Source organism: Phoca vitulina, unplaced genomic scaffold (assembly GCF_004348235.1).
Source record: "Phoca vitulina isolate PV1807 unplaced genomic scaffold, GSC_HSeal_1.0 scaffold10, whole genome shotgun sequence".
Taxonomy (NCBI): Eukaryota; Metazoa; Chordata; class Mammalia; order Carnivora; family Phocidae; genus Phoca; species Phoca vitulina.
In genome coordinates, this window is record NW_022589713.1 from 50,406,625 (window position 1) to 50,427,028 (window position 20,404).

Consider the following 20,404-nt stretch of genomic DNA (forward strand, 5'->3'; position numbering starts at 1 on the left):
TGCAGGCTGCCCTGGCCGTGATGAGGTGGGTCTGACTCCTGGGGAGGAACTCCCATCAGGCCGAAGGCAATCCTCTGGAGGAGAAGGCGTTTTTGAGCATTTTAGCAGCCAACATTCAGGGCAGCTGGAGGATGGGTTCACCTGCAGAGTGAAGGGGATCTGGGCGGGGCACAACAGTGTCCGTGACACTGAGGAACCTGGGAGGCATGCCTGGCCTCCTGGAGGTTGCAGAAGTAAAAGGGGACATAAGGCAGATGGGATTGGTGCTGATGTTCTCTGAGCTGCATCTCTCCATTTGTCTCTCCAGATCTCTTTCTCAGCCTGCACTGCGCCCCAGGGGCCTGACCCTTATGGTTGACATTGCCTGGGCTCCCTCACCCTCTGACTTCGGGTTGCCACTGGGACGTGCTGCCAAGATTGCAGGGTGAACCCTGCTTCCTTCAGGCCACCGTTGGACAGCGGGGCTGTGCTCTCCTTGAGGCTAGAGGTTTTGTCCCGAAGAGCCGTTCCTGTCACTGAGCTCTCCTCCGGTCCCCTAAGAGCCCTCCAGCACCCCTCGATGTTTCTGTTAACCCTGCCCACGCTTTTATGACTGGTCTCTACATCTAACTCTCTTGAATCATCCCTCCGAGTGTCCAGTCAGGAGAAGGAGGGCAATCAGCCCTGGGCTCTCAGCCCTGCACGCCCCTGCACACCCATCAGCTACGCACCCTGTTAAATGCGGAGTCTGAGTCAGCGGGTCTGGGGTGGGCCTGGGATTCTGCATTTCTAGCAAGCTTCCAAGTGGTGCCTGTGCTGCTGGCCTGGGAACCACACTGAGCCCTGATCCTGGGCTTCGTCGTAGTGAAGGGCCGGGTCTCCGGGTGAGGTGAGGAAGAGGAAGGGAGGCAGGAGGAGGGGCGGGGCTGTGCAGATGTCCCTGAAATCCTGCTGCAAGAGGTAACAAGGCAGAGACTCCAAGAGGGTGGTCTTAGAGCAAATATGAAGACATGATTTTCGGGTTTTAAACCATCATGATGTAACCCAGATATGAAATACATTTGGCAACCGTTTAGGGGAAATAATTATTTATTTTAAAGATCTCAGAAGCTTTGTGTTGATGGACCATCTGACCCTCAATTTTCATGAACACGTCTCAAGACATGCATGATGACATAATTTAGATTTACAAATGTTTTCATCATTCCCTTTCCATATGCATTTTTAGATCCTGTAACATTAATTTATTTTTTTTTAAAGATTTTATTTATTTCACAGAGAGATAGTGAGAGCAGGAACACAAGCAGGGGGAGTGGGAGAGGGAGAAGCAGGCTCCCTGCTGAGCAAGGAGCCCGACATGGGGCTCGATCCCAGGACCCTGGAATCATGACCTGAGCCGAAGGCAGACGCCTAACGACTGAGCCACCCAGGTGCCCCTGTAACATTAATTTAGATGACAGCAAATCAATAAAAACTTAAAAACTGATGTGTTGGGTTTGTTTTCATGTAGTTCATATCTATAAAATAATATATTTGCATGTATTAATGTATCTGTAATAAATTTATTAATACATTCGTATTACCATTACCTATTTTTGTGTTGGTATTAAGTCAGTGTTCTTGGGTTATTACATAATAATAGTCAAATAACACAATCCCAATGTTGAGATGGGGGTTATTTTATATAGTTAACAATAGAAAAGTTATCTTGTCATAGATTAGAAAAGAATCTAATTTATAAATATATACAGTCTCTGGCGTCTATTCTGTCGTGTTTTGCTTTGGCTACATGCAGAAAGTATTTCAGTTCTATTCTAGATCTCACCTGACACAGAGGTGTTCCATCCCATAGCTTCCGGCCTTCATTTCACCCAGTAATGGGGACTAGCGTCTTTGATTTTGCTGCATTGCCTTTAGAGCTACTTAGCCAGTTATTTTTCCAAAGCTTGCGCCGGAAAGAGGTGGCAGGGTGGAAAACATGTTATGCAAATTCCTTTTTCCTTAGGTCAAGGACCACCACCAACTGTTCAGTTGTAACGATCAGGATTTCTCTCATGCCCCATAAAAGCACGTAGACACTTAGGGTCCCAAAATCAATGTCCAGGCTTCACCACTTTTTACCACTGAAGACTGTTTCTAAGAAGGTGACTCACACTGTAAAAATATAACGTGTTTCGTTTCCGTGCGGATGCGCAGGAGCCCACCGGCGATGGCGGGGTCGGACGCTGCCCCCCGGGCCCGCGGCAACGCGGCCTTCCGGGCGAGGCAAGCCGTGGGTGTTCCTCACCGTCCGAGCCGCCAGAGCCTCCGCCGGCTCAAAGCTCACGATTCACACGACAGAGCAACGGTTCTCAAACTTGAGTGCGCTTCAGAATCACCTGGAGGGCTCCTCACAGCGCAGCTGGCTCAGCCCCGCCCCCACGCTTCGGCTTCCTGCTGAGCTGACGCAGCCCGTCTGGGGGCCGTGCTCCGAGAACCACTGCCGTAAACGTGCTGAGCCATCCTAAGGTGACCCAGGTACCAGGAAATGGGTTGCTCAATAGCCAGGAGGAGTCCATCCTGGGCTCATGTTTCCATGGAGCTCCCGATTGCCACAACAGAGTACAGAGGAGGTCAGCACAGAGCATTTCGTATTCCTTTTTAATTCCTCTGCTTTCCCACTGAATAGGTACCCATACTTGATATCCTAGTCCTCTTAAAACATTGTTTTCCTCCCGTGTCATTCCCTCTGACTTGGGTTCAGAGAAATGGTTAATCCTGAGAGAGGAAACCAAGAACTGAGTTTTGTTAGTTCAGCGAAAAATTCTAGGACATTCCTAGGCACAGGCTGGTCAAGGACAACTAGGCCACTGCTTCCAAGAAGAAATGATGCTTACTGGTACAAAACTAACCGTTTTTAAATTTTTTTATTTTATTTTTAAAAAGATTTATTTATTCATTTGGGAGAGAGAGAGCATGTGCTTATTTATTCATGTGAGAGGGAGAGAGAGAAAAATCATCAAGCAGATCCCCTGCTGAGCACGGAACCCAATGTAGGGCTCGATCCCAGGACCCAGAGATCATGACCTGAGCTGAAATCAAGAGTCAGACGCTTAACCGACAGAGCCACCCAGGTGTTCCCAAAACTAATCACGTGTTTTTTAAAAAAACAATGGTCTGTCCTACAAAATGGAGGGAACAAAGGTGGATGTGTCTTGCTACTCCTCACCTCCCTCCCCACCCCAACAAAGCATCAGTCCTAAATTCTCTCGGATTTCTTTTTTTTTTTTCCTCCCTCCAATTTCAACAAAAAATTAAAAAGAAACCAAAAGCTTCTAGACTATGTCCTGGTTCGTGGCTCATTTGCCTTCACAATGTCACAACATTAAAAGGAAATAACCCATTACTTTTCTATGTCCCACCCCCAACAATTAAATATCTCTATCCTAAATAACACTGCTCTCAAGTGCTCAGTTTATCACACTTTTTCTAAAAATTTCAGGTCATGGAGTTATTAATTTTTTTTTCTTAAAACAAGGGAATGGAGACAAGAGTATGATGAAGTGAGAGGTGAGTTTTGACCTCATACTGGAATTAGGGCCTGAGCACAGGTCTGAGATCAGCGCAGTACATTCCAGGGTGGTTGGTTAAGGAGATACCGATGCATATGATGATGCCACCAGAGCCTTCTTGTCCTACCAGGTGCCTCCAGAGGGACTTCTCGGCCTATAGAACAAAGACCCGAGAAAAAGAGAGACGAGCCCTACTCCACCTGTTTCATGCTCTAGTGAATTATCAGTGTTTATTAATGAGACGTGGCAGTTTCTTTTCCTCCTAAGTGGCTTCGGGAGAGCCAGCTCTGAAGGTGGCTAGACCTTCTCCATCTCAATCTGCTGGTGGTAGTGCCGCGCCTGCCGCTGCCCAGCATTCAGCTTGTACACGGAGCTCTTGTGCTGGCACTTACGGTGGCCCCACACCGCCCCCACGCCTGCCAGGAGCACCAGCAGACACAGGACGGTGACAGTGGTGGCAATGACAGGGCCTCCGCTGAGGCCGGGACACCCATCCCCTATACACGGCTCCACACTTGGAAGAAGCTCCTCACCTGCACCTGGGCCAGGGCTTTCCTGTCCCAAGAATTCCTCAGACAGCAGGTATGGGAAACTATCCTGGACCTCAGTAGCAATGGTTTCCCCTGGAGTCTGGCTGGCCGCCATGATAGTGGAGGGAATGCGATTCGGCATCTGCTGGACAGCAGTTGTCACTGTCCCCAGGGTAGAGCTGGTGAGTTCATAGGGTAGGGTGGCCATGGGAGATGTCTCTGTGGCAAAGCTCCAGGGAACAGTTGACTGGTACCTGGTCAAGTCACCATCTCCCTTGCTCGGACTCTCAGTTTCAGACACATTCATTGGTCTGAGAGCCAAAGCTTCTACATCTGGTGTTTGAGAGGGAAGAACTGAACTATGGGTCATGTCGTCACTTGGTGTGAGGGTGGTACTCCCGGGCTTCTTAACTTCTACAGGAATGGGCTGATTAGGAGTAACGGGAACCCTCTCTTCCAGCCCTACTGACCCAGCTCCCTTGTCCCCATCTTCCTCCTCTTCCTCCTCTTCTGCCTCTATCTTCCTCCAAGCCCCATCGGTCACAGGGTAGCCATCTAACCAGGACTCATCACTGCTGCTCACCATTGGGTCCCCTGTCTTGCTGTCAGTCCTACCTAAGAATGGCCCCAAAGGACCACGAGTGCTGCTATAGATCACCTCGGCTTCAGGTTCACCTGGAGCTGGTGTTGGGCTACTATGGCTGTCTCTAGCTGGAAACTGCTTTTTGGTGCCATCATCCATCTCCTTCTCCAGCTCAGGCTTGTGGAAGTTCTCAGCAGGAAACCAGAACAAGTACTTCTGGTTTAGCTGGGATCCTGGCAGGTCTGTGGGGACACTGCTTCCCATGATGGACAAGCCTGTAGTTGGCACAAAGGCTGTATCCTGGGCTATGTTTTCTCTCCCCACAGAAATGGAGACCAGACGGTCCTGTCTTGGAGCCTCCTCAGAGGCCTCTCCCGGACCTCTGTCCTCCTCTGCCTCTGTCCGAGAGTCCTCCATGAGCTCTCTGAATGACACAGATCTGTCATCCGGGAAATTATCCTCATAGTCAATATGTGCCTCAGCTGCATCTGGAAGGGGAGAAAGAAAAACCCCATTAGGTCCAAGGTCACAGAGCCAGCAGCGTAGAACACAAGAAAAGGAAATAAAAAGCATAAGGACTGGAACAGATGAAATAAAGCTGTCATTCACAGATGATATGACTGTGTATCACAGACAAATCCAAAGAATCTACATATAAACTGTTACAATTAATATATGGATTTATCAAGGACACTGGGTCTATTGTCAATGTAAAATATCAACTGTATTTCTATATACCAGCAATATACAGAAACAAAAATTTTAAAAGACACCATTTGCCATAGCATTAAAAAAATCAAACACCTAGGAATAAAGCTAACAAAAGATGTGCAAGATTTCAACATGGAGTGGTACGGAATATTGCCAAGCAAAATTAAAGACCTCACTAAATGAAGGGATATACCATGATCATGCAATGGAAGGCTCAGAATTGTTAAGCTGTCAACTCTGTCCAAATTGATCTATACAGATTTAATACAACCCTAATAAAAATCTCAGGCATTGACAAGCTGATGCAAAAATTTATGGAAATGCAAAGAACCAAGAAAATTTCTTGAAATCTACAAAATTTCAAGATTTACTCTAAAACTGGAGTACTTTTTAAAACTGTGATATTGGCGGGGCGCCTGGGTGGCTCAGTCATTAAGCGTCTGCCTTCGGCTCAGGTCATGATCCCAGGATCCTGGGATCGAGCCCCACATCGGGCTCCCTGCTCAGCAGGAAGCCTGCTTCTCTCTCTCCCACTCCCCCTGCTTGTGTTCCCTCTCTCACTGTGTCCCTCTCTGTCAAATAAATAAATAAAATCTTAAAAAAAAAAAAAGACTGTGGTATTGGCACAAGGATTGTGGATAACTGGATTACATTAACTATAGGAACTTGTGTTTATCAAAAGCCACCATGAAGGGAGTTAAAATGCAAGCCACAGACTTGAAGATATTTGTGACACATACTATCTCCAAAGGAGTCCTATCCAGAATTCATAAGGAACTCCTACAAATCAATACTAAATAGGCAGACAAACCATAGAAAAGTTGGCAAAGATACTTGAATTGGCACATCACAAAAAAGACATCTAAGTAGTCATTAAACATGTGGACAGGTGCTCAACCTCACTAGTAATAGAGATATGCTGATTACAGCCATAAAAATATGCCATTCCATAGCACCACAATGGCTAAAAGTAAGCAGACTGACAATATCTAGTGTAAACTGATGGTATCTAGTGTTTGGGCACCAAAGGACATGCACATGAATGTTCATAACAGCCAAAACCTGGAAACGATTCAAATGTCCCTAAACCACAGAGCTGATATAAACCATAGCATATTTGTACAAGGAAAATCTGTACATCAATGAAAATGAACCAACTATTACTTCTGAAGGACATAGATGAATCTCACAGCCATAATGTTGAGGAAAAGAAGCCAGACACAAAAGAACACACTTTGTGTGATTCTATTTACATAAAGTGCAAAAATAGGCAAAGCTAATCTATGATGTTAAAAGTCAGGTTGGTGGATGGAGAGAAGGGGTGATGACTAAGTCTGGGGACAAGCATGGCTTTGGGGATCCTGGCAACATTCTACTTGACCTGTGTGGTGGCTAATTTCTTTGTTTCTTTTCTGATAATTAATTGATCTGTCCCCTTACGATATGTATGTATGTTAAGTAAAAACATATCTTTTAAAAATTCTGATTTGCTCTTTGCTTGAGGCCATGCTGTGAAATATTCTAAATCCAGCCAAGTAAGAATGAACAAAGGGCCCCGCAGTTAGGAGACCAGAATGTAAGGATAGCAGGTCAGGAAGGCTCAAGGAGCTGTGTCCTCAGAAGACAGCAGCCCACTGGGCTTTCCCCATTCTCAGTGGTCTTTGAAAGTCAAGTCCTACTGGAAGTCATACTTAGTTATTAAAACAGAAAGGCTCCCTAGGACATTGCAATGTAATAAGAAGTATATGTTTAGTCTTTGCCCCCGGTTCCCGGCACAGAGCTCCTAAAACCCTTGGAATTACCTAAGCAATGGGGGTGATAAGAACATCTTTTGTTACTCATAACAAGCTCCTTTCAGCCTTACCTGAATTTATGCTAATGAGGTGACCCCTAGATGGCTTCTGGATGGTGGCTGGTTGCCAGAGGAACCAACCAAGTGATCAGAGGGTTGGAACTTGTAGCCCCAGCCCCTGACCTGTGAGGAGGGGGAAGGGGGCTGCAGGTGGAGTCCATCATCAATGGCCATGATTGAATCAATCATGCCTAAATAATGAAACCTCCATAAACCCCCGGAACTACAGGGTGCAAAGAGCTTCTAGGTTGGTGAAGGCATCCACGTGCTGGGAGGGTAGCTCACCCCAATTTCACGGGGACAGAAGCTCCTGTACTCGGGATCCTTCTAGACCTTGCCCTTTATATCTCTACATCTGGTTGTTCATCTGTATTCTTTATAATATCCTCTATAATAATTGGTAAATGTAAGTAAAGTGCTTTCCTGAGTTCTGTGAGCCTTTCTAGCAAATTACTGAGGCTGAGAGGATGGTCATGAGAATCCTCAATTTATAGCTAGTTGGTCAGAAATACAGGAGGCTCAGGACGGAGGATTGGCATAATTGGTTGTTGGTGTGAGAAGTGTTCTGTGGGAAGAAATAGATCTTAGTAGTCTTCCCCCACTTCAGTTTGCAACTCGGAAAGCACAAATGCAAAGAGCTCCAGAACCAAGGTCTAGATAGAGTGCTGAGATGTCATGTGGTGAATTCGTGGGCTCTGAAACTGGATTAAAGGGCATTTGGCTTATTTCTTACAAGACTCCTTATTTTGCTTCCTTAATGCGAGTTATAAATAAATTTAAAAGTCCTTTCTGATCTGCTCCTAAAATTTAAGTGCATTCACTTTATTTGTGTCTTCAAAAATGCAAAGGGGCGCCTGGGTGGCTCAGTCGGTAGAGCACGCGACTCTTGATCTCAGGGTTGTGAGTTTGAGCCCCACTTTGGGTATAGAGATTACTTAAAAATAAAATAAGAAAGAAAGAAGGAAGGAAGGAAGGAAGGAAGGAAAGAAAGAAAAAGAAAGAAAAAGAAAGAAAGAAAGAAAGAAAGAAAGAAAGAAAGAAAGAAAGAAAGAAAGAAAGAAAAAGGAAGGAAGGAAGGAAGAAAGGAAGAAAGAAAGAGGAAAGAAAGAAAAAGACTGTCTAGTAATTATTTCAGGAGACCCTTCTACCACATGATGTCCTGTTCACAATCCCCAGACAAAAGCCACATCAATGGCGGGACCATGCTAGGAGCATCCCAGAATTCCAACACAGGGCAGGCTGGCCCCCTACACGCTCTCTGCTGTCATAATGCCTCACACTCCGCTGTACCTCCATTCCAAGTACTGCAGTCACCTGCTCCGACATTCAACAAACTTCCCCGAGTGCCCACTGTCTGACGCTGCGAAGGCTCCAGGTCACTGGTGAACAGGACAAGCAGTCCCAGCCCTCATGGAGCATAGGGGATGGAATTCCATGGTCCTGAGACCTACCAGCTTGAATCGCAGAGCTTTTGTATGCACAAATTCTCACCCATCCTGCTGAATAAAGACTAGGTTTTGCATTCAAGTACCATCTTTTCTTAAAAACACAACAAAATGAAACAAAAGCCACTATGACACTTTTCTCTAAAATTTACCCAAACAAGTCATACTGAATCCAGCTGGCCATTTAAGAAGGCCATGACTTAAATCTCTGACCTTAATGAGGTTATACTGTTTGTTTGAACGTGTGTGTCCTGACTGACTGCGGTAGGGTGATCACAAAAATGGCCACGATTCTCCATCCTTCCCTACACTGAGTCCTTTCGCAATGGGATTGCGTAACTCTTCCCTTCAAGAAGTGGTGTCTCTTTTTCCAGCTCTCAAATTGGGACTGGCCTGTTGCTTGCTTTGACCCACAGAATACAGTGAAAGCCTTGCATGCTCTCTCTCTCTCTCTGCACCCCCAGCTGCCACGCGAACAAGCCTCGGACAGCCTACTGAGGGGTGAGAGGCCATGTGGAGGAGAGGCCAACTGTTCCAACTGAAGCCATCTTAAACCAGTCAGCTCCATCAACCTGCGAGCTGACCACATTCACCTGAGTGACCCAGCCAAGCCCAGAAGACGAAGAATGAGCCGGGTAAGCCCAGCCCAAACTGCTTACACAGAAAATTGCACCCAAATAAATGAGTGTTCTTTAAGCCATTACCTTTTTTTTTTTTTAAGATTTTATTTATTTATTTGACAGAGACACAGCAAGAGTGGGAACACAAGCAGGGGGAGTGGGAGAGGGAGAAGCAGGCTTCCCGTTGAGCAGGCAGCCCGATGCAGGGCTCGATCCCAGGGCCCTGGGATCATGACCTGAGCCGAAGGCAGACGCCTAACGACTGAGCCACTCAGGCGCCCCAAGCCATTACATTTTGGGGGGTGGTTTATTATGTAGAAAAAACTGACACACTGGCCATGAGCTGGCTCGAGGACAGAGACCAAGTCACTGTATCCCTAGAGCGGAATGGTGCCCAACCCGTTATAGGTGTTCTTATAGGTATTCTTGAATGAGTGAAAGATTAACTGGCACTGGGAGAAACAGGAAGGAATATCTACTCAGCTCCCCAGTTTCTCCTGATTCCTGCCTCATAATGGCTCAAAGCTAAGATCTAGTGCCAGGAACACAGTGTTCTAAACACAAGAGGACTTTGGGCTCGTTTCCAATCTCTGAGGAATTAATGACATATAACCATAGTATCTTATAACACCTCTGAAAGATACCACCACTGAAGTACTACTTGAATATAGACACATACATGGGAGTGCAACACACACATACACACTCACCTTTCACACACAGGTGAGCAAATCAGTGCACAGCCTGGCCCATGAGAACACCTACTCTCCTCCCAGCCTTTCCTTGGTGCTCCCGCACCTACCATCATAAAAGGACACCCCAGGAGAACTCCCTCCCCACTGCTAGCAGATTCATCTTCATGAGGCAGGGAAGTGAGCCATGTCCACCCAAGTTTAGTCCTAATGCAAAGAAACTTGGCATTTCACACATCTGACAGGTCATTTTTGCCTCAAATCTGCTGTATCCAACTTGTTTTTTGTTTTAAAAAAACAGAATGTGGGGCACCTGGGTGGTTCAGTCGGTTAAGCATCTGCCTTCGGCTCAGGTCATGATCCCAAGGGTCCTGGGATCGAGCCCCACATTGGGCTCCCTGCTCCGCAGGAAGCCTGCTTCTCCCTCTCCCACTCCCCATGCTTGTGTTCCCTCTCTTGCTGTGTCTCCGTCAAATAAATAAATAAAATCTTTAAAAATAAATAAATAACCAGAATGTATTTTAGGGCATTGCGGAAAAAAATAATATGTTTGCAAAACAATGTACATATACCAGTTGTCTCCCAGAGGTTCTGCTGTTGAGGATGAATACGCCTGTGTTCTCAGCTAGAACACAGCCCCCTTTCATGATGGGGAAAGGCAGGAAGCAGGTCTCTCCAAGACCATTTTTCCTCAAGAAGCTTTCCCCCACTTGAAATCGCAGGCTATTACCTCATGCACGATCTGCAATGGAGGGCCTCTTACCACACGTTATTTTACTAGGGAGTATTTCTTGGTTGCCTCATTACAGCCCCAAGACACCAACCCGTCGAGAGCCCACAAATGGTTCTGTTTCATTCCATGGAACTTCTGTCATTTCTGGTTAAATTCTGACACTGCATTTATTCTCTATCAGGTCATCCACTGGAGCTCACCAACCATTGGGTATAAGGGCTAAAGGAGCCCACATTTGCAGAGTTCTGCCAGTGTGAAAGCTGGCGGGGGCCCACGTAAAGGCGGGTAGTGGAGTGGGCATGTTCTCTTGTGGTCCTTGCAGCCACCTCTTTACAACCCCAGCAGGCGCCAACCCTGATGTGGTCCATGGGTAAACAGAACTCCACCCAAACAGGCAACAGCTAAAAAGTGTGAGTGAGGGATACTCAGGATCTTCCAGTACTTCAGAGTATTTGTTGCCTTGACACGTCCTTGTAACCTCTGCTCGGACTTCTTCCTTTCTCTTCTGCCCAAACCCCGATTCCATTGCCTCAGCTGCAGTTCCATGTGCTTCTTGTTCTCCTGACAACCCCTCCCTCTGCTCTGCCTTCTCCTTCTTCTACCTCACTGCTCACACTCCAGACTCCTTGAGTATATCACCAGGGGCAGAAGCGCAGATGACCTTATCATTAGGGTGGATTGTATGCCAGGTTTGAAAATATCCAAATAGTGCAGCTAAAACAGCATCACATATTTTCTCTACCCTATACCTTTCAAAATGAGGAGACAACACCTTTTTTAAAGTACGTGTGTGTGTGTGCACACACAACTAGGCTTGTTGAATATGAATTTTTTAAAATGCAAAAACTATGTTAAGCATCAGGAAAAAGTTTTTACAAACAACCACAATGCATGGAAAAGGACATAATATTTTGTAACAAATTTCAAAAAATAGTTATCAGAGGAGAAACAGAAGATTCTGGAGCAGAGTAGAGAAAGGCAGCATGGCTCCACTCCTAACCCACCCTCACCCTTCAAAAACTGTACCGAGGAGTCAACAAATCCCAGACAGAAGCCAAGCGGGTGGAGAGAACCAGACCAGTAATCAGCAGGGCTGACTGTTCTTGATGGAATCCAAAACGCCAGGACTTCATCTTGTGAAGGTGAAGTAAATCTCGGCATAGGACACTTAACCTTTCTGAAGAGAGAGCAGAGCCCAGATATTTTAAAGCAAACAGATAAACAAGCAAAAGTAAAACTACATACCCCTTCTGCTGAGTCGTCCCCTTCTAGCTACCATTCCCTCTCTTGGATGAAAGGAAGATGCATGTAAAAGGCAAAAGAACCTAACTTAGAAGAAAGAATTTATGGAACAGAATGAATTCCTCACAACGGTTTCACACTACAGAACTTAAGAAGAAAGTGAGTGCAATAGAACAAAAGTTCAAAGTGGGGGTGATAACAGAATGTCATGAAAAGGGTGATTTTAAACTTCAGGAATCAAACTGATGTAACATCATGACAGAACTAAAAAATAAACAAACTGTAAGGAATAGAATAGAATGAGAATTTTACAAAACTGAGAAAAAGACGTGAAGACTCATATTCAAGAGTCAATGCAAACTTCAGGCAGAATAAATTCATAGAAAATTACATGTAGGCATGTCAAATTAAAACTGCTTAAAACCAAAGAGAAAAAAAAGTAACCAGTGAAAGCAGTCATATAGCCTTCAAAAAAGCAACAGACTGAGAGCGACTTAAAAAAAAGGAAAGAAAGCCAGAAGACACTGTGTGATACCTTTAACATGTTAGAAGAGGAGCACCTAGGTGTCGCAGTTGGGTTCAGCGACTGACTCTTGGTTTCAGCTCAGGTCATGATCTCAGGGTCAGGACCTCAGGGTTGTGAGATCAAACCCTGCATGGGGTTCTGAGCTCAGCACAGAGTCTGCTTGGGATTCTCTCCTTCCTCTGCCCGTCCTGCTCATGCGTGCTCTCTCTCTCTCTCAAATAAATAAATCTTTAAGACAAAAAAGTGTTAGAAGAAAAGAACTGCCAAACTAGAATTGTTACTCTGTGAAAATATCTTTGCTGAAAGCATCCTTGCTGAAAGCCCCAAGATGTAGGAAGGAAAGAACAATGAAGCAGGTAAATACGGGGTGGGGGGCAAATCTAAGTGAATAATACTGCCTGCATAAAACAAGTATACACACACACACACACGTGCACGTGACTGCTTTTCTCTGGGCACTCACTGAGGAGCGGGGCCCCGAGTTCTCGGCTCCTCCGGGGAGGAGACTGGGAGGCCGCTATTTCACTCCCGGCCTCCAAAGCTGTACGGAAAGCTTGCAGGGAACAAAAGCTCCCGAGAGCAAACACGAGCAGATTACTTAGCCCGGACTGGGCAACGGCGGGGCAATTCCGCCTCCGGCAAAGACATCTGAGAACCACGGCAACAGGCCCCTCCCCCAGAAGATCAGCAAGAACATCCAGCCAAGACCAAGTTTACCGATCAACGAGAATGGCAGAACGCCAGTGCTAGGGGAATACTGCACATAGAATTAATGGCTTTTTTCTCATGATTCTTTAGTCTTTCAAAGTTAATTTTTTTAATTTTCTTTTTTTTTTGAATTTTTCTTTTTCCCTTTTTCAACCAACATCTTATCAATCCCTTTTTTAAAAATCTTTTTTATTTTTCATTTTTAGAGTCATATTCTATCCCTTCATAGTAGTTAACCTTTATAACAACTTATATATATATATATATATATATATATATATAAGTTGTTCTCTCTTTAAAATTTTGGGATACAGTTTCTTCTAACAGACCAAAATATACCCTAAATCTCTAGCATATGGCTTTGTTCTAGTCTCCTGCCTGATCACATTCTCTCCCTTTTTTTTTTTAAATTCTCTTCTTTCTTTTTTCAACCAACTTCTTATCTTATCAATTCCTTTTACAAAATCTTTTATAATTTTCATCTTTATAGTCATATTCCATCCCTTCATTGTATTTAACCTTATTTTTGTACATATATAAGCTTTTATTTCTTTAAAATTTTGGGACGCAGTTTCTTCTAACAGACCAAGATACACCCAAAATCTAGTGTGTGGCACTGATCTATTCACCAGCCTGATCATATTTGATCATATTCTTTTTCTTTTTTTTTTTAACCTTTTTCTTTTTCTTTTTTTTCTTTTTTCTCTCTCTCCCTTTCTTTCCCCCCTGTTTCAGGGTCTCTTTTGATTTGTTTAGTGTAATTTTTCTGGGGTCATTGTTACCCTCTTAGCATTTTGTTCTCTCATTCATCTATTCTCCTCTGGACAAAATGACAAGATGGAAAAAATCACCTCAGTAAAAAGAACAAGAGGCAGTACCAACTGCCAGGGACCTAATCAATACGGACATTAGTAAGATGTCGGAACTAGAGTTCAGAATCATGATTATAAAGATACCAGCTGGGCTTGAAAAAAGCATGGAAGATATTAGAGAAACCCTTTCTGGAGAAGTAAAGGAACTAAAATCTAACCAAGTTGAAATCAAAAAGGCTATTAATGAGGTGTAATCAAAAATGGAGGCTCTAACTGCTAGGATAAATGAGGCAGAAGAGAGAATTAGTAATATAGAAGACCAAATGATGGAAAATCAAGAAGCTGAGAAAAAGAGAGATAAACAACTACTGGATCACGAGGGCAGAATTCGAGAGATAAGCGATACCGTAAGACGAAACATATTAGAATAATTGGGATCGCAGAAGAAGAAGAAAGAGAGAGAGGGGCAGAAGGTATATTGGAGCAAATTATAGCAGAGAACTTCCCTAATTTGGGGAAGGAAACAGGCATCAAAATCCAGGAGGCACAGAGAACCCCCCTCAAAATCAATAAAAATAGGTCAACACCCCGACATCTAATAGTAAAACTTACGAGTCTCAGAGACAAAGAGAAAATCCTGAAAGCAGCTCGGGACAAGAGGTCTGTAACCTACAATGGTAGAAACATTAGATTGGCAACAGACCTATCCACAGAGACCTGGCAGGCCAGAAAGGACTGGCATGATATATTCAGAGCACTAAATGAGAAAAATATGCAGCCAAGAATACTATATCCAGCTAGGCTGTCATTGAAAATAGGAGGAGAGATAAAAAGCTTCCAGGACAAACAAAAACTAAAGGAATTTGCAAACATGAAACCAGCCCTACAAGAAATATTGAAAGGGGTCCTCTGAGCAAAGAGAGAGCCTAAAAGTAACATAGACCAGAAAGGAACACAGATAACATACAGTAACAGTTGCCTTACAGGCAATACAATGGCACTAAATTCATATCTTTCAATAGTTACCCTGAATATAAATGGCCTAAATGCCCCAATCAAAAGACACGGGGTACCAGATTGGATAAAAAAACAAGACCCATCGATATGCTGTCTGCAAGAGACTCATTTTAGACCCAAAGACACCCCCAGATTGAAAGTGAGGGGGTGGAAAACCATTTACCATGCTAATGGATACCAAAAGAAAGCTGGGGTGGCAATCCTTATATCAGACAAATTAGATTTTAAACCAAAAACTATAATAAGAGATGAGGAAGGACACTATATCCTACTTAAAGGGTCTATCCAACAAGAAGATCTAACAATTGTAAATATCTATGCCCCTAACATGGGAGCAGCCAATTATATAAGCCAATTAATAACAAAATCAAAGAAACACATCGACAACAATACAATAATAGTAGGGGACTTTAACACCCCCCTCACTGAAATGGACAGATCATCTAAGCAAAAGCTCAATAAGGAAATAAAGACTTTAAATGACACGCTGGACCAAATGGACTTCACAGACATATTCAGAACATTTCACCCCAAAGCAACAGAAGACACATTCTTCTCTAGTGCCCATGGAACATTCTCCAGAATAGATCACATCCTAGGTCACAAATCAGGTCTCAACCGGCACCAAAAGACTGGGATCATTCCTTGCGTATTTTCAGACCACAATGCTTTGAAACTAGAACTCAATCACAAGAGGAAAGTCAAAAAACTCAAATACATGGAGGCTAAAGAGCATCCTACTAAAGAATGAATGGGTCAACCAGGAAATTAAAGAAGAATTAAAAAAATTCATGACCTCAATGTGAGACAGGAGTCCATCAAAATCCTAAAGGAGAACACAGGCAGCAACCTCTTCGACCTCAGCTGCAACAACTTCTTCCTAGAAACATCACCAAAGGCAAGGGAAACAAGGGCAAAAATGAACTATTGGGACTTCATCAAGATAAGAAGCTTTTGCACAGTAAAGGAAACAGTCAACAAAACCAAAAGACAACCGACAGAATGGGAGGAGATATTTGCAAATGACATACCAGATAAAGGGCTAGTATCCAAAATCTATAAAGAACTTATCAAACTCAACATCCAAAGAACAAAGAATCCAATCAAGAAATGGGCAGAAGACATGAACAGACATTTTTTCAAAGAAGACATCCAAATGGCCAACAGACACATGAAAAAGTGCTCAACATCGCTCGGCATCAGGGAAATCCAAATCAAAACCTCAATGAGATACTACCTCACACCAGTCAGAATGGCTAAAATTAAAAAGTCAGGAAATAACAGATGTTGGCGGGGATGCGGAGAAAGGGGAACCCTCCTACACTGTTGGTGGGACTGCAAACTGGTGCAGTCACTCTGGAAAACCGTATGGAGTTTCCTCAAAAAGTTGAAAATAGAGCTCCCCTATGACCCAGCTATTGCACTACTGGGTATTTACTCCAAGGATACAAATGTAGGGATCCGAAAGGGTATGTGCACCCCGATGTTTATAGCAGCAATGTCCACACTAGCCAAACTATGGAAAGAGCCAAGATGTCCATCGACAGATGAATGGATAAAGAAGATGTGGTATATATATATACAATGGAATATTATGCAGCCATCAAAAGGAATGAAACCTTGCCATTTGAAACGACGTGGATGGAACTGGAGGGTATCATGCTGAGCGAAATAAGTCAATCAGAGAAAGACATGTATCATATGATCTCACCGATATGAGGAATTCTTAATCTCAGGAAACAAACTGAGGGTTGCTGGAGTGGTGGGGGGTGGGAGGGATGGGGTGGCTGGGTGATGGACATTGGGGAGGGTATGGGCTATGGTGAGCGCTGTGAATTGTGTAAGACTTGAATCACAGACCTGTACCTCTGAAACAAATAATACATTATATGTTAAAAAAAAGAAGAAGATAGTAGGAAGGGAAAAATGAAGGGGGGGAAATTGGAGGCAGAGACGAACCATGAGAGTCTGTGGACTCTGAGAAACAAACTGAGGGTTCTAGAGGGGAGAGGAGTGGGGGGATGTGTTAGCCTGGTGATGGGTATTAAAGAGGGCACATATTGAATGGAGCACTGGGTGTTATACGCAAACAGTGAATCATGGAACGCTACATCAAAAAAAAAATAATACTAGAGATAAGGAAGGTCATTTTATAAAGATAAATGTTTCAATTTACCAGGAAGATATTAACTTTTAAATGTGTATGTACTTAAGAGAGCTTCAAAATATATGAATCTAAAATATGGGAACTAAAAAAAAGAAACACATAAATCCCTGATCATAGAGAGATGTTTTAAATACCTTTATCATCAACAATTAGAGCAAGCAGACAAAGAGCTAAGAATATGTATCTAATAAATTAGATAATACTAATAAATTTGATCTACTTTACATATGTAGATCACATCCAACAACTATAGAATAAGCATTCTTTTCAAATACACATAGAATACTTTTACAAAGTAGACCATAAATGGAATGTCAACAAACTTTAAAGGATTAAGTTCTCCAGCCATAGTGAAATTAGGCAAAAGATTACTAGGAAATTCCTGTATTGTATAAAAATTAAACAAAATATTTCTAAATAACTCATGGGTCAAAGGAGAAATTACAATGGAAATTAGAAAATATTTTAACTGAATGATAATGAAAAATGACATATCAAAACTTGTGGGAAGCAGCAAACACTGTGCTAACGGGAAGTTATAGCTTTAAATACCTATGTTAGAAAAGAAGAAAGGCTGAAAATCACATTGATTTCAGGAAGCTGGGAAAGGAAGAGTAAGTTAAACACAAAGAAAGTAAAGGAAGGAGGGGCACCTAGATGGCTCAGTCAGTTAAGCCCCAACTCTTGATCTCACTTCAGGTCTTGATCTCAGGGTTGTGAGTTCAAGCCCTGTGTTGGGCTCTATACTGGGTGTGGAGCCTACTTTAAAAAAAAAAAAAAAGAAAAAGAAAGGAAAGGAAGGAGATAAGAAAGAGCAGAAATTAATAAAATAAAAACCAAACATACAATAAAGGATCAATGTAGCCAAAAGTTCATTCTTGGAAAAGAACTACTGATTAATAGCTCAAAATACTGATAAGTCCCTAGAAAGACTACCTCAGAAACATTTAGAGAGAACACAAATGAAAATATCAGGAATAGAAAGAAGCATCACCACAGATCTTTCAGATATTGTCAGGAAAGACAGTGACAAGATTATGATAAATTTATGCCCCCCCAAATTCTTTTTTTTAAAGTTTATTTTATTTTTTTAAGTTTATTAATTTTTTTTACTAATCTCTACACCCAACATGGGGTTTGAACTCAACGACTCGGCGATCAAGAGTCACAGGCTCCTCTGACTGAGCCAGTCAGGCGCGCCCCCCCATCCAAAATATTCTGATGAAATAGACAAAATCCTAGAAGAAGCTCATCAAAAGTGCCACAAAAAGAAATACAAATATTTTATATGCCATTAAGTATTAATGAAATTGAATCTCACTACACAGGTAGTGAGAAAACTAAGCACAGGTGGCTTTGTCAATGAATTCTATCAAATATTTAGAAATATAATTCCAATGTTACACAAATTCTTCCAGAGAACAGAAAAAGAGGAAATACTTCCCAACTTATTTTATACATCTAGTGCAACCTTGGTACCAAAACCTGGCAAGGACATGGTAAGAAAGTAGATCTGCAGACCATTCTCACTAAAAATAGATATAAAAATCATAAATAAAATATTGACAAATGGAAACCAGTAATATATTAGTATTGATAGGCTGAATAATTAAGCATTACATTAAAAAGATAATCTATTATACCAGGCTAGGTTTATCCTAGGAACTCATGATTGGTTTATTTGAAAAAAGGAGTTTCAGGGGCACCTGGGTGCTCAGTTCGTTAAGCATCCAACTCTTGATTTTGGCTCAGGTCATGATCTTAGGGTTGTGAGATTGAGTCCCACGTTGGGCTCCCCACTGGGCATGGAGCCTGCTTAAGATTCTCTCTCCCTCTCCCTCTGTTTCCCCCCATCCCTTCCCTGTCCCCACTCATGCTCACATGTTTTCTCTCTCGTTCTCTAAAAGAGAAAAAGGAAAAAGGAGTTTCAGAAAAGCATCTGATGGAAGTCAACAAGGTAAAAACCCTTAGGAATTAGGCATATAAGGAAATTTCCTTAATTTGATTTTTAAAACTGATGTGGAAAGGATGACTATCACAGCCTACAACACGGATGAACCTTGAGGATATTGTGCTAAGTGAAATAAACCCATCACAAAAAGACGAACACTGTCTGACTGCACTTACATGAGGGACCTAGAGTAGTCAAATTCACAGAAATGGAAAGGAAAAGTGTGGTTGTCAGGGGTTGGGGGCAGGTGGTTGTTATTTAATGAGTACAGAGTTTCAGTTTTGCAAGAGGAAAATGTTCTGGAGGTCTGTTTCACAACAAGATGAATATATTTAATGCTATTGAACTGTGTACTTAAAAGTGGATAAGATGGTAAATTTTGTGTTATGTATTTTTCACCACAACTTTTTTAAAGGAAAGGATTAATAAATTGGACTATGTTAAAATTCTTTTCATCAAAGATACTATGGAGAAAGTGAAAATGCAACTTACCTAGCAGAAGATATTTGCAACATATATAACCTCAAAAGTTCTGGTATCCAGAATCATATAAAGAACTACAAATCAATATGAAATAAATGGACAACCCAGTAGAAAAATGAGTGAGAGAAATGAATAGACACTTTAGAAATGAGATATTCAAATAGCCAATAAACATATTGATAAGGTGCTCAACATCATTAATAATAGGGGAAATTAAAATTAAGTGGTATTACGACCTATACATTGGAATGCTTAAAGTCAAGAAGAACGACAATACCAACTATCAGTGAGGATATGGGGCTCCTGGAGCCCTCATACACTGCTGCTGGGAGCATAACTTGGTACAACCATTTTGACAACTGGTTAGGCATTATCTACTAAAGTTGAACCTATCCACACCCTATGACTCAGCAATTTAACTCCTATGAGGAACACATGCCACACAGACACCAAAAGACCTGCACAACAATGTCATAATAGCCCCAAACTTGAAACAACAAAAATATTCATCAACAGTGGAATGGACTATTCCACAGCAAGGAAGAAGAATGAACTGCAGCTTCATGGAACAACATGGATGTGCCTCACAGACATGATGTTGGACAAAGGAAGCCATACCTAAGAGTACATCCTTTATGCTTCCACTGAAATAAAATTTAAACAGGGAAAACAGAGTTCATGGTCTTGGAAGTCTGGATATTCTTAGGAAGGCAAGGACGGGAAGGTGACGCTAGGAGTGTTTTCCATATAATTCAACAATATTACACATTAAGTTGTCACTAAACCATAAATACAGTAGGCA

The 20,404-nt window shown here is 42.7% G+C and overlaps 2 protein-coding genes across 3 annotated transcripts in view; one reads left to right on the forward strand and one right to left on the reverse strand.

The window, feature by feature from the left end:
- CRTAP (cartilage associated protein) overlaps positions 1-1,278 on the forward strand; it is a 34,251-nt gene extending 32,973 nt beyond the window's left edge. Inside the window, exon 8 of the transcript XR_004300122.1 lies at positions 308-1,278. The gene's annotated coding sequence lies outside the window, so the exon portion shown is untranslated. The remainder of the gene's footprint in view (positions 1-307) is intronic.
- A 1,794-nt stretch (positions 1,279-3,072) lies between these two features.
- Positions 3,073-20,404, reverse strand: part of SUSD5 (sushi domain containing 5) — a 58,744-nt gene continuing 41,412 nt past the window's right edge. For both annotated transcript variants that reach the window (XM_032409069.1, XM_032409068.1), the window contains one exon: positions 3,073-5,131. In XM_032409069.1, the coding sequence (XP_032264960.1) occupies positions 3,828-5,131 (1,304 nt within the window). In that variant the 3' untranslated portion in view covers positions 3,073-3,827. The remainder of the gene's footprint in view (positions 5,132-20,404) is intronic.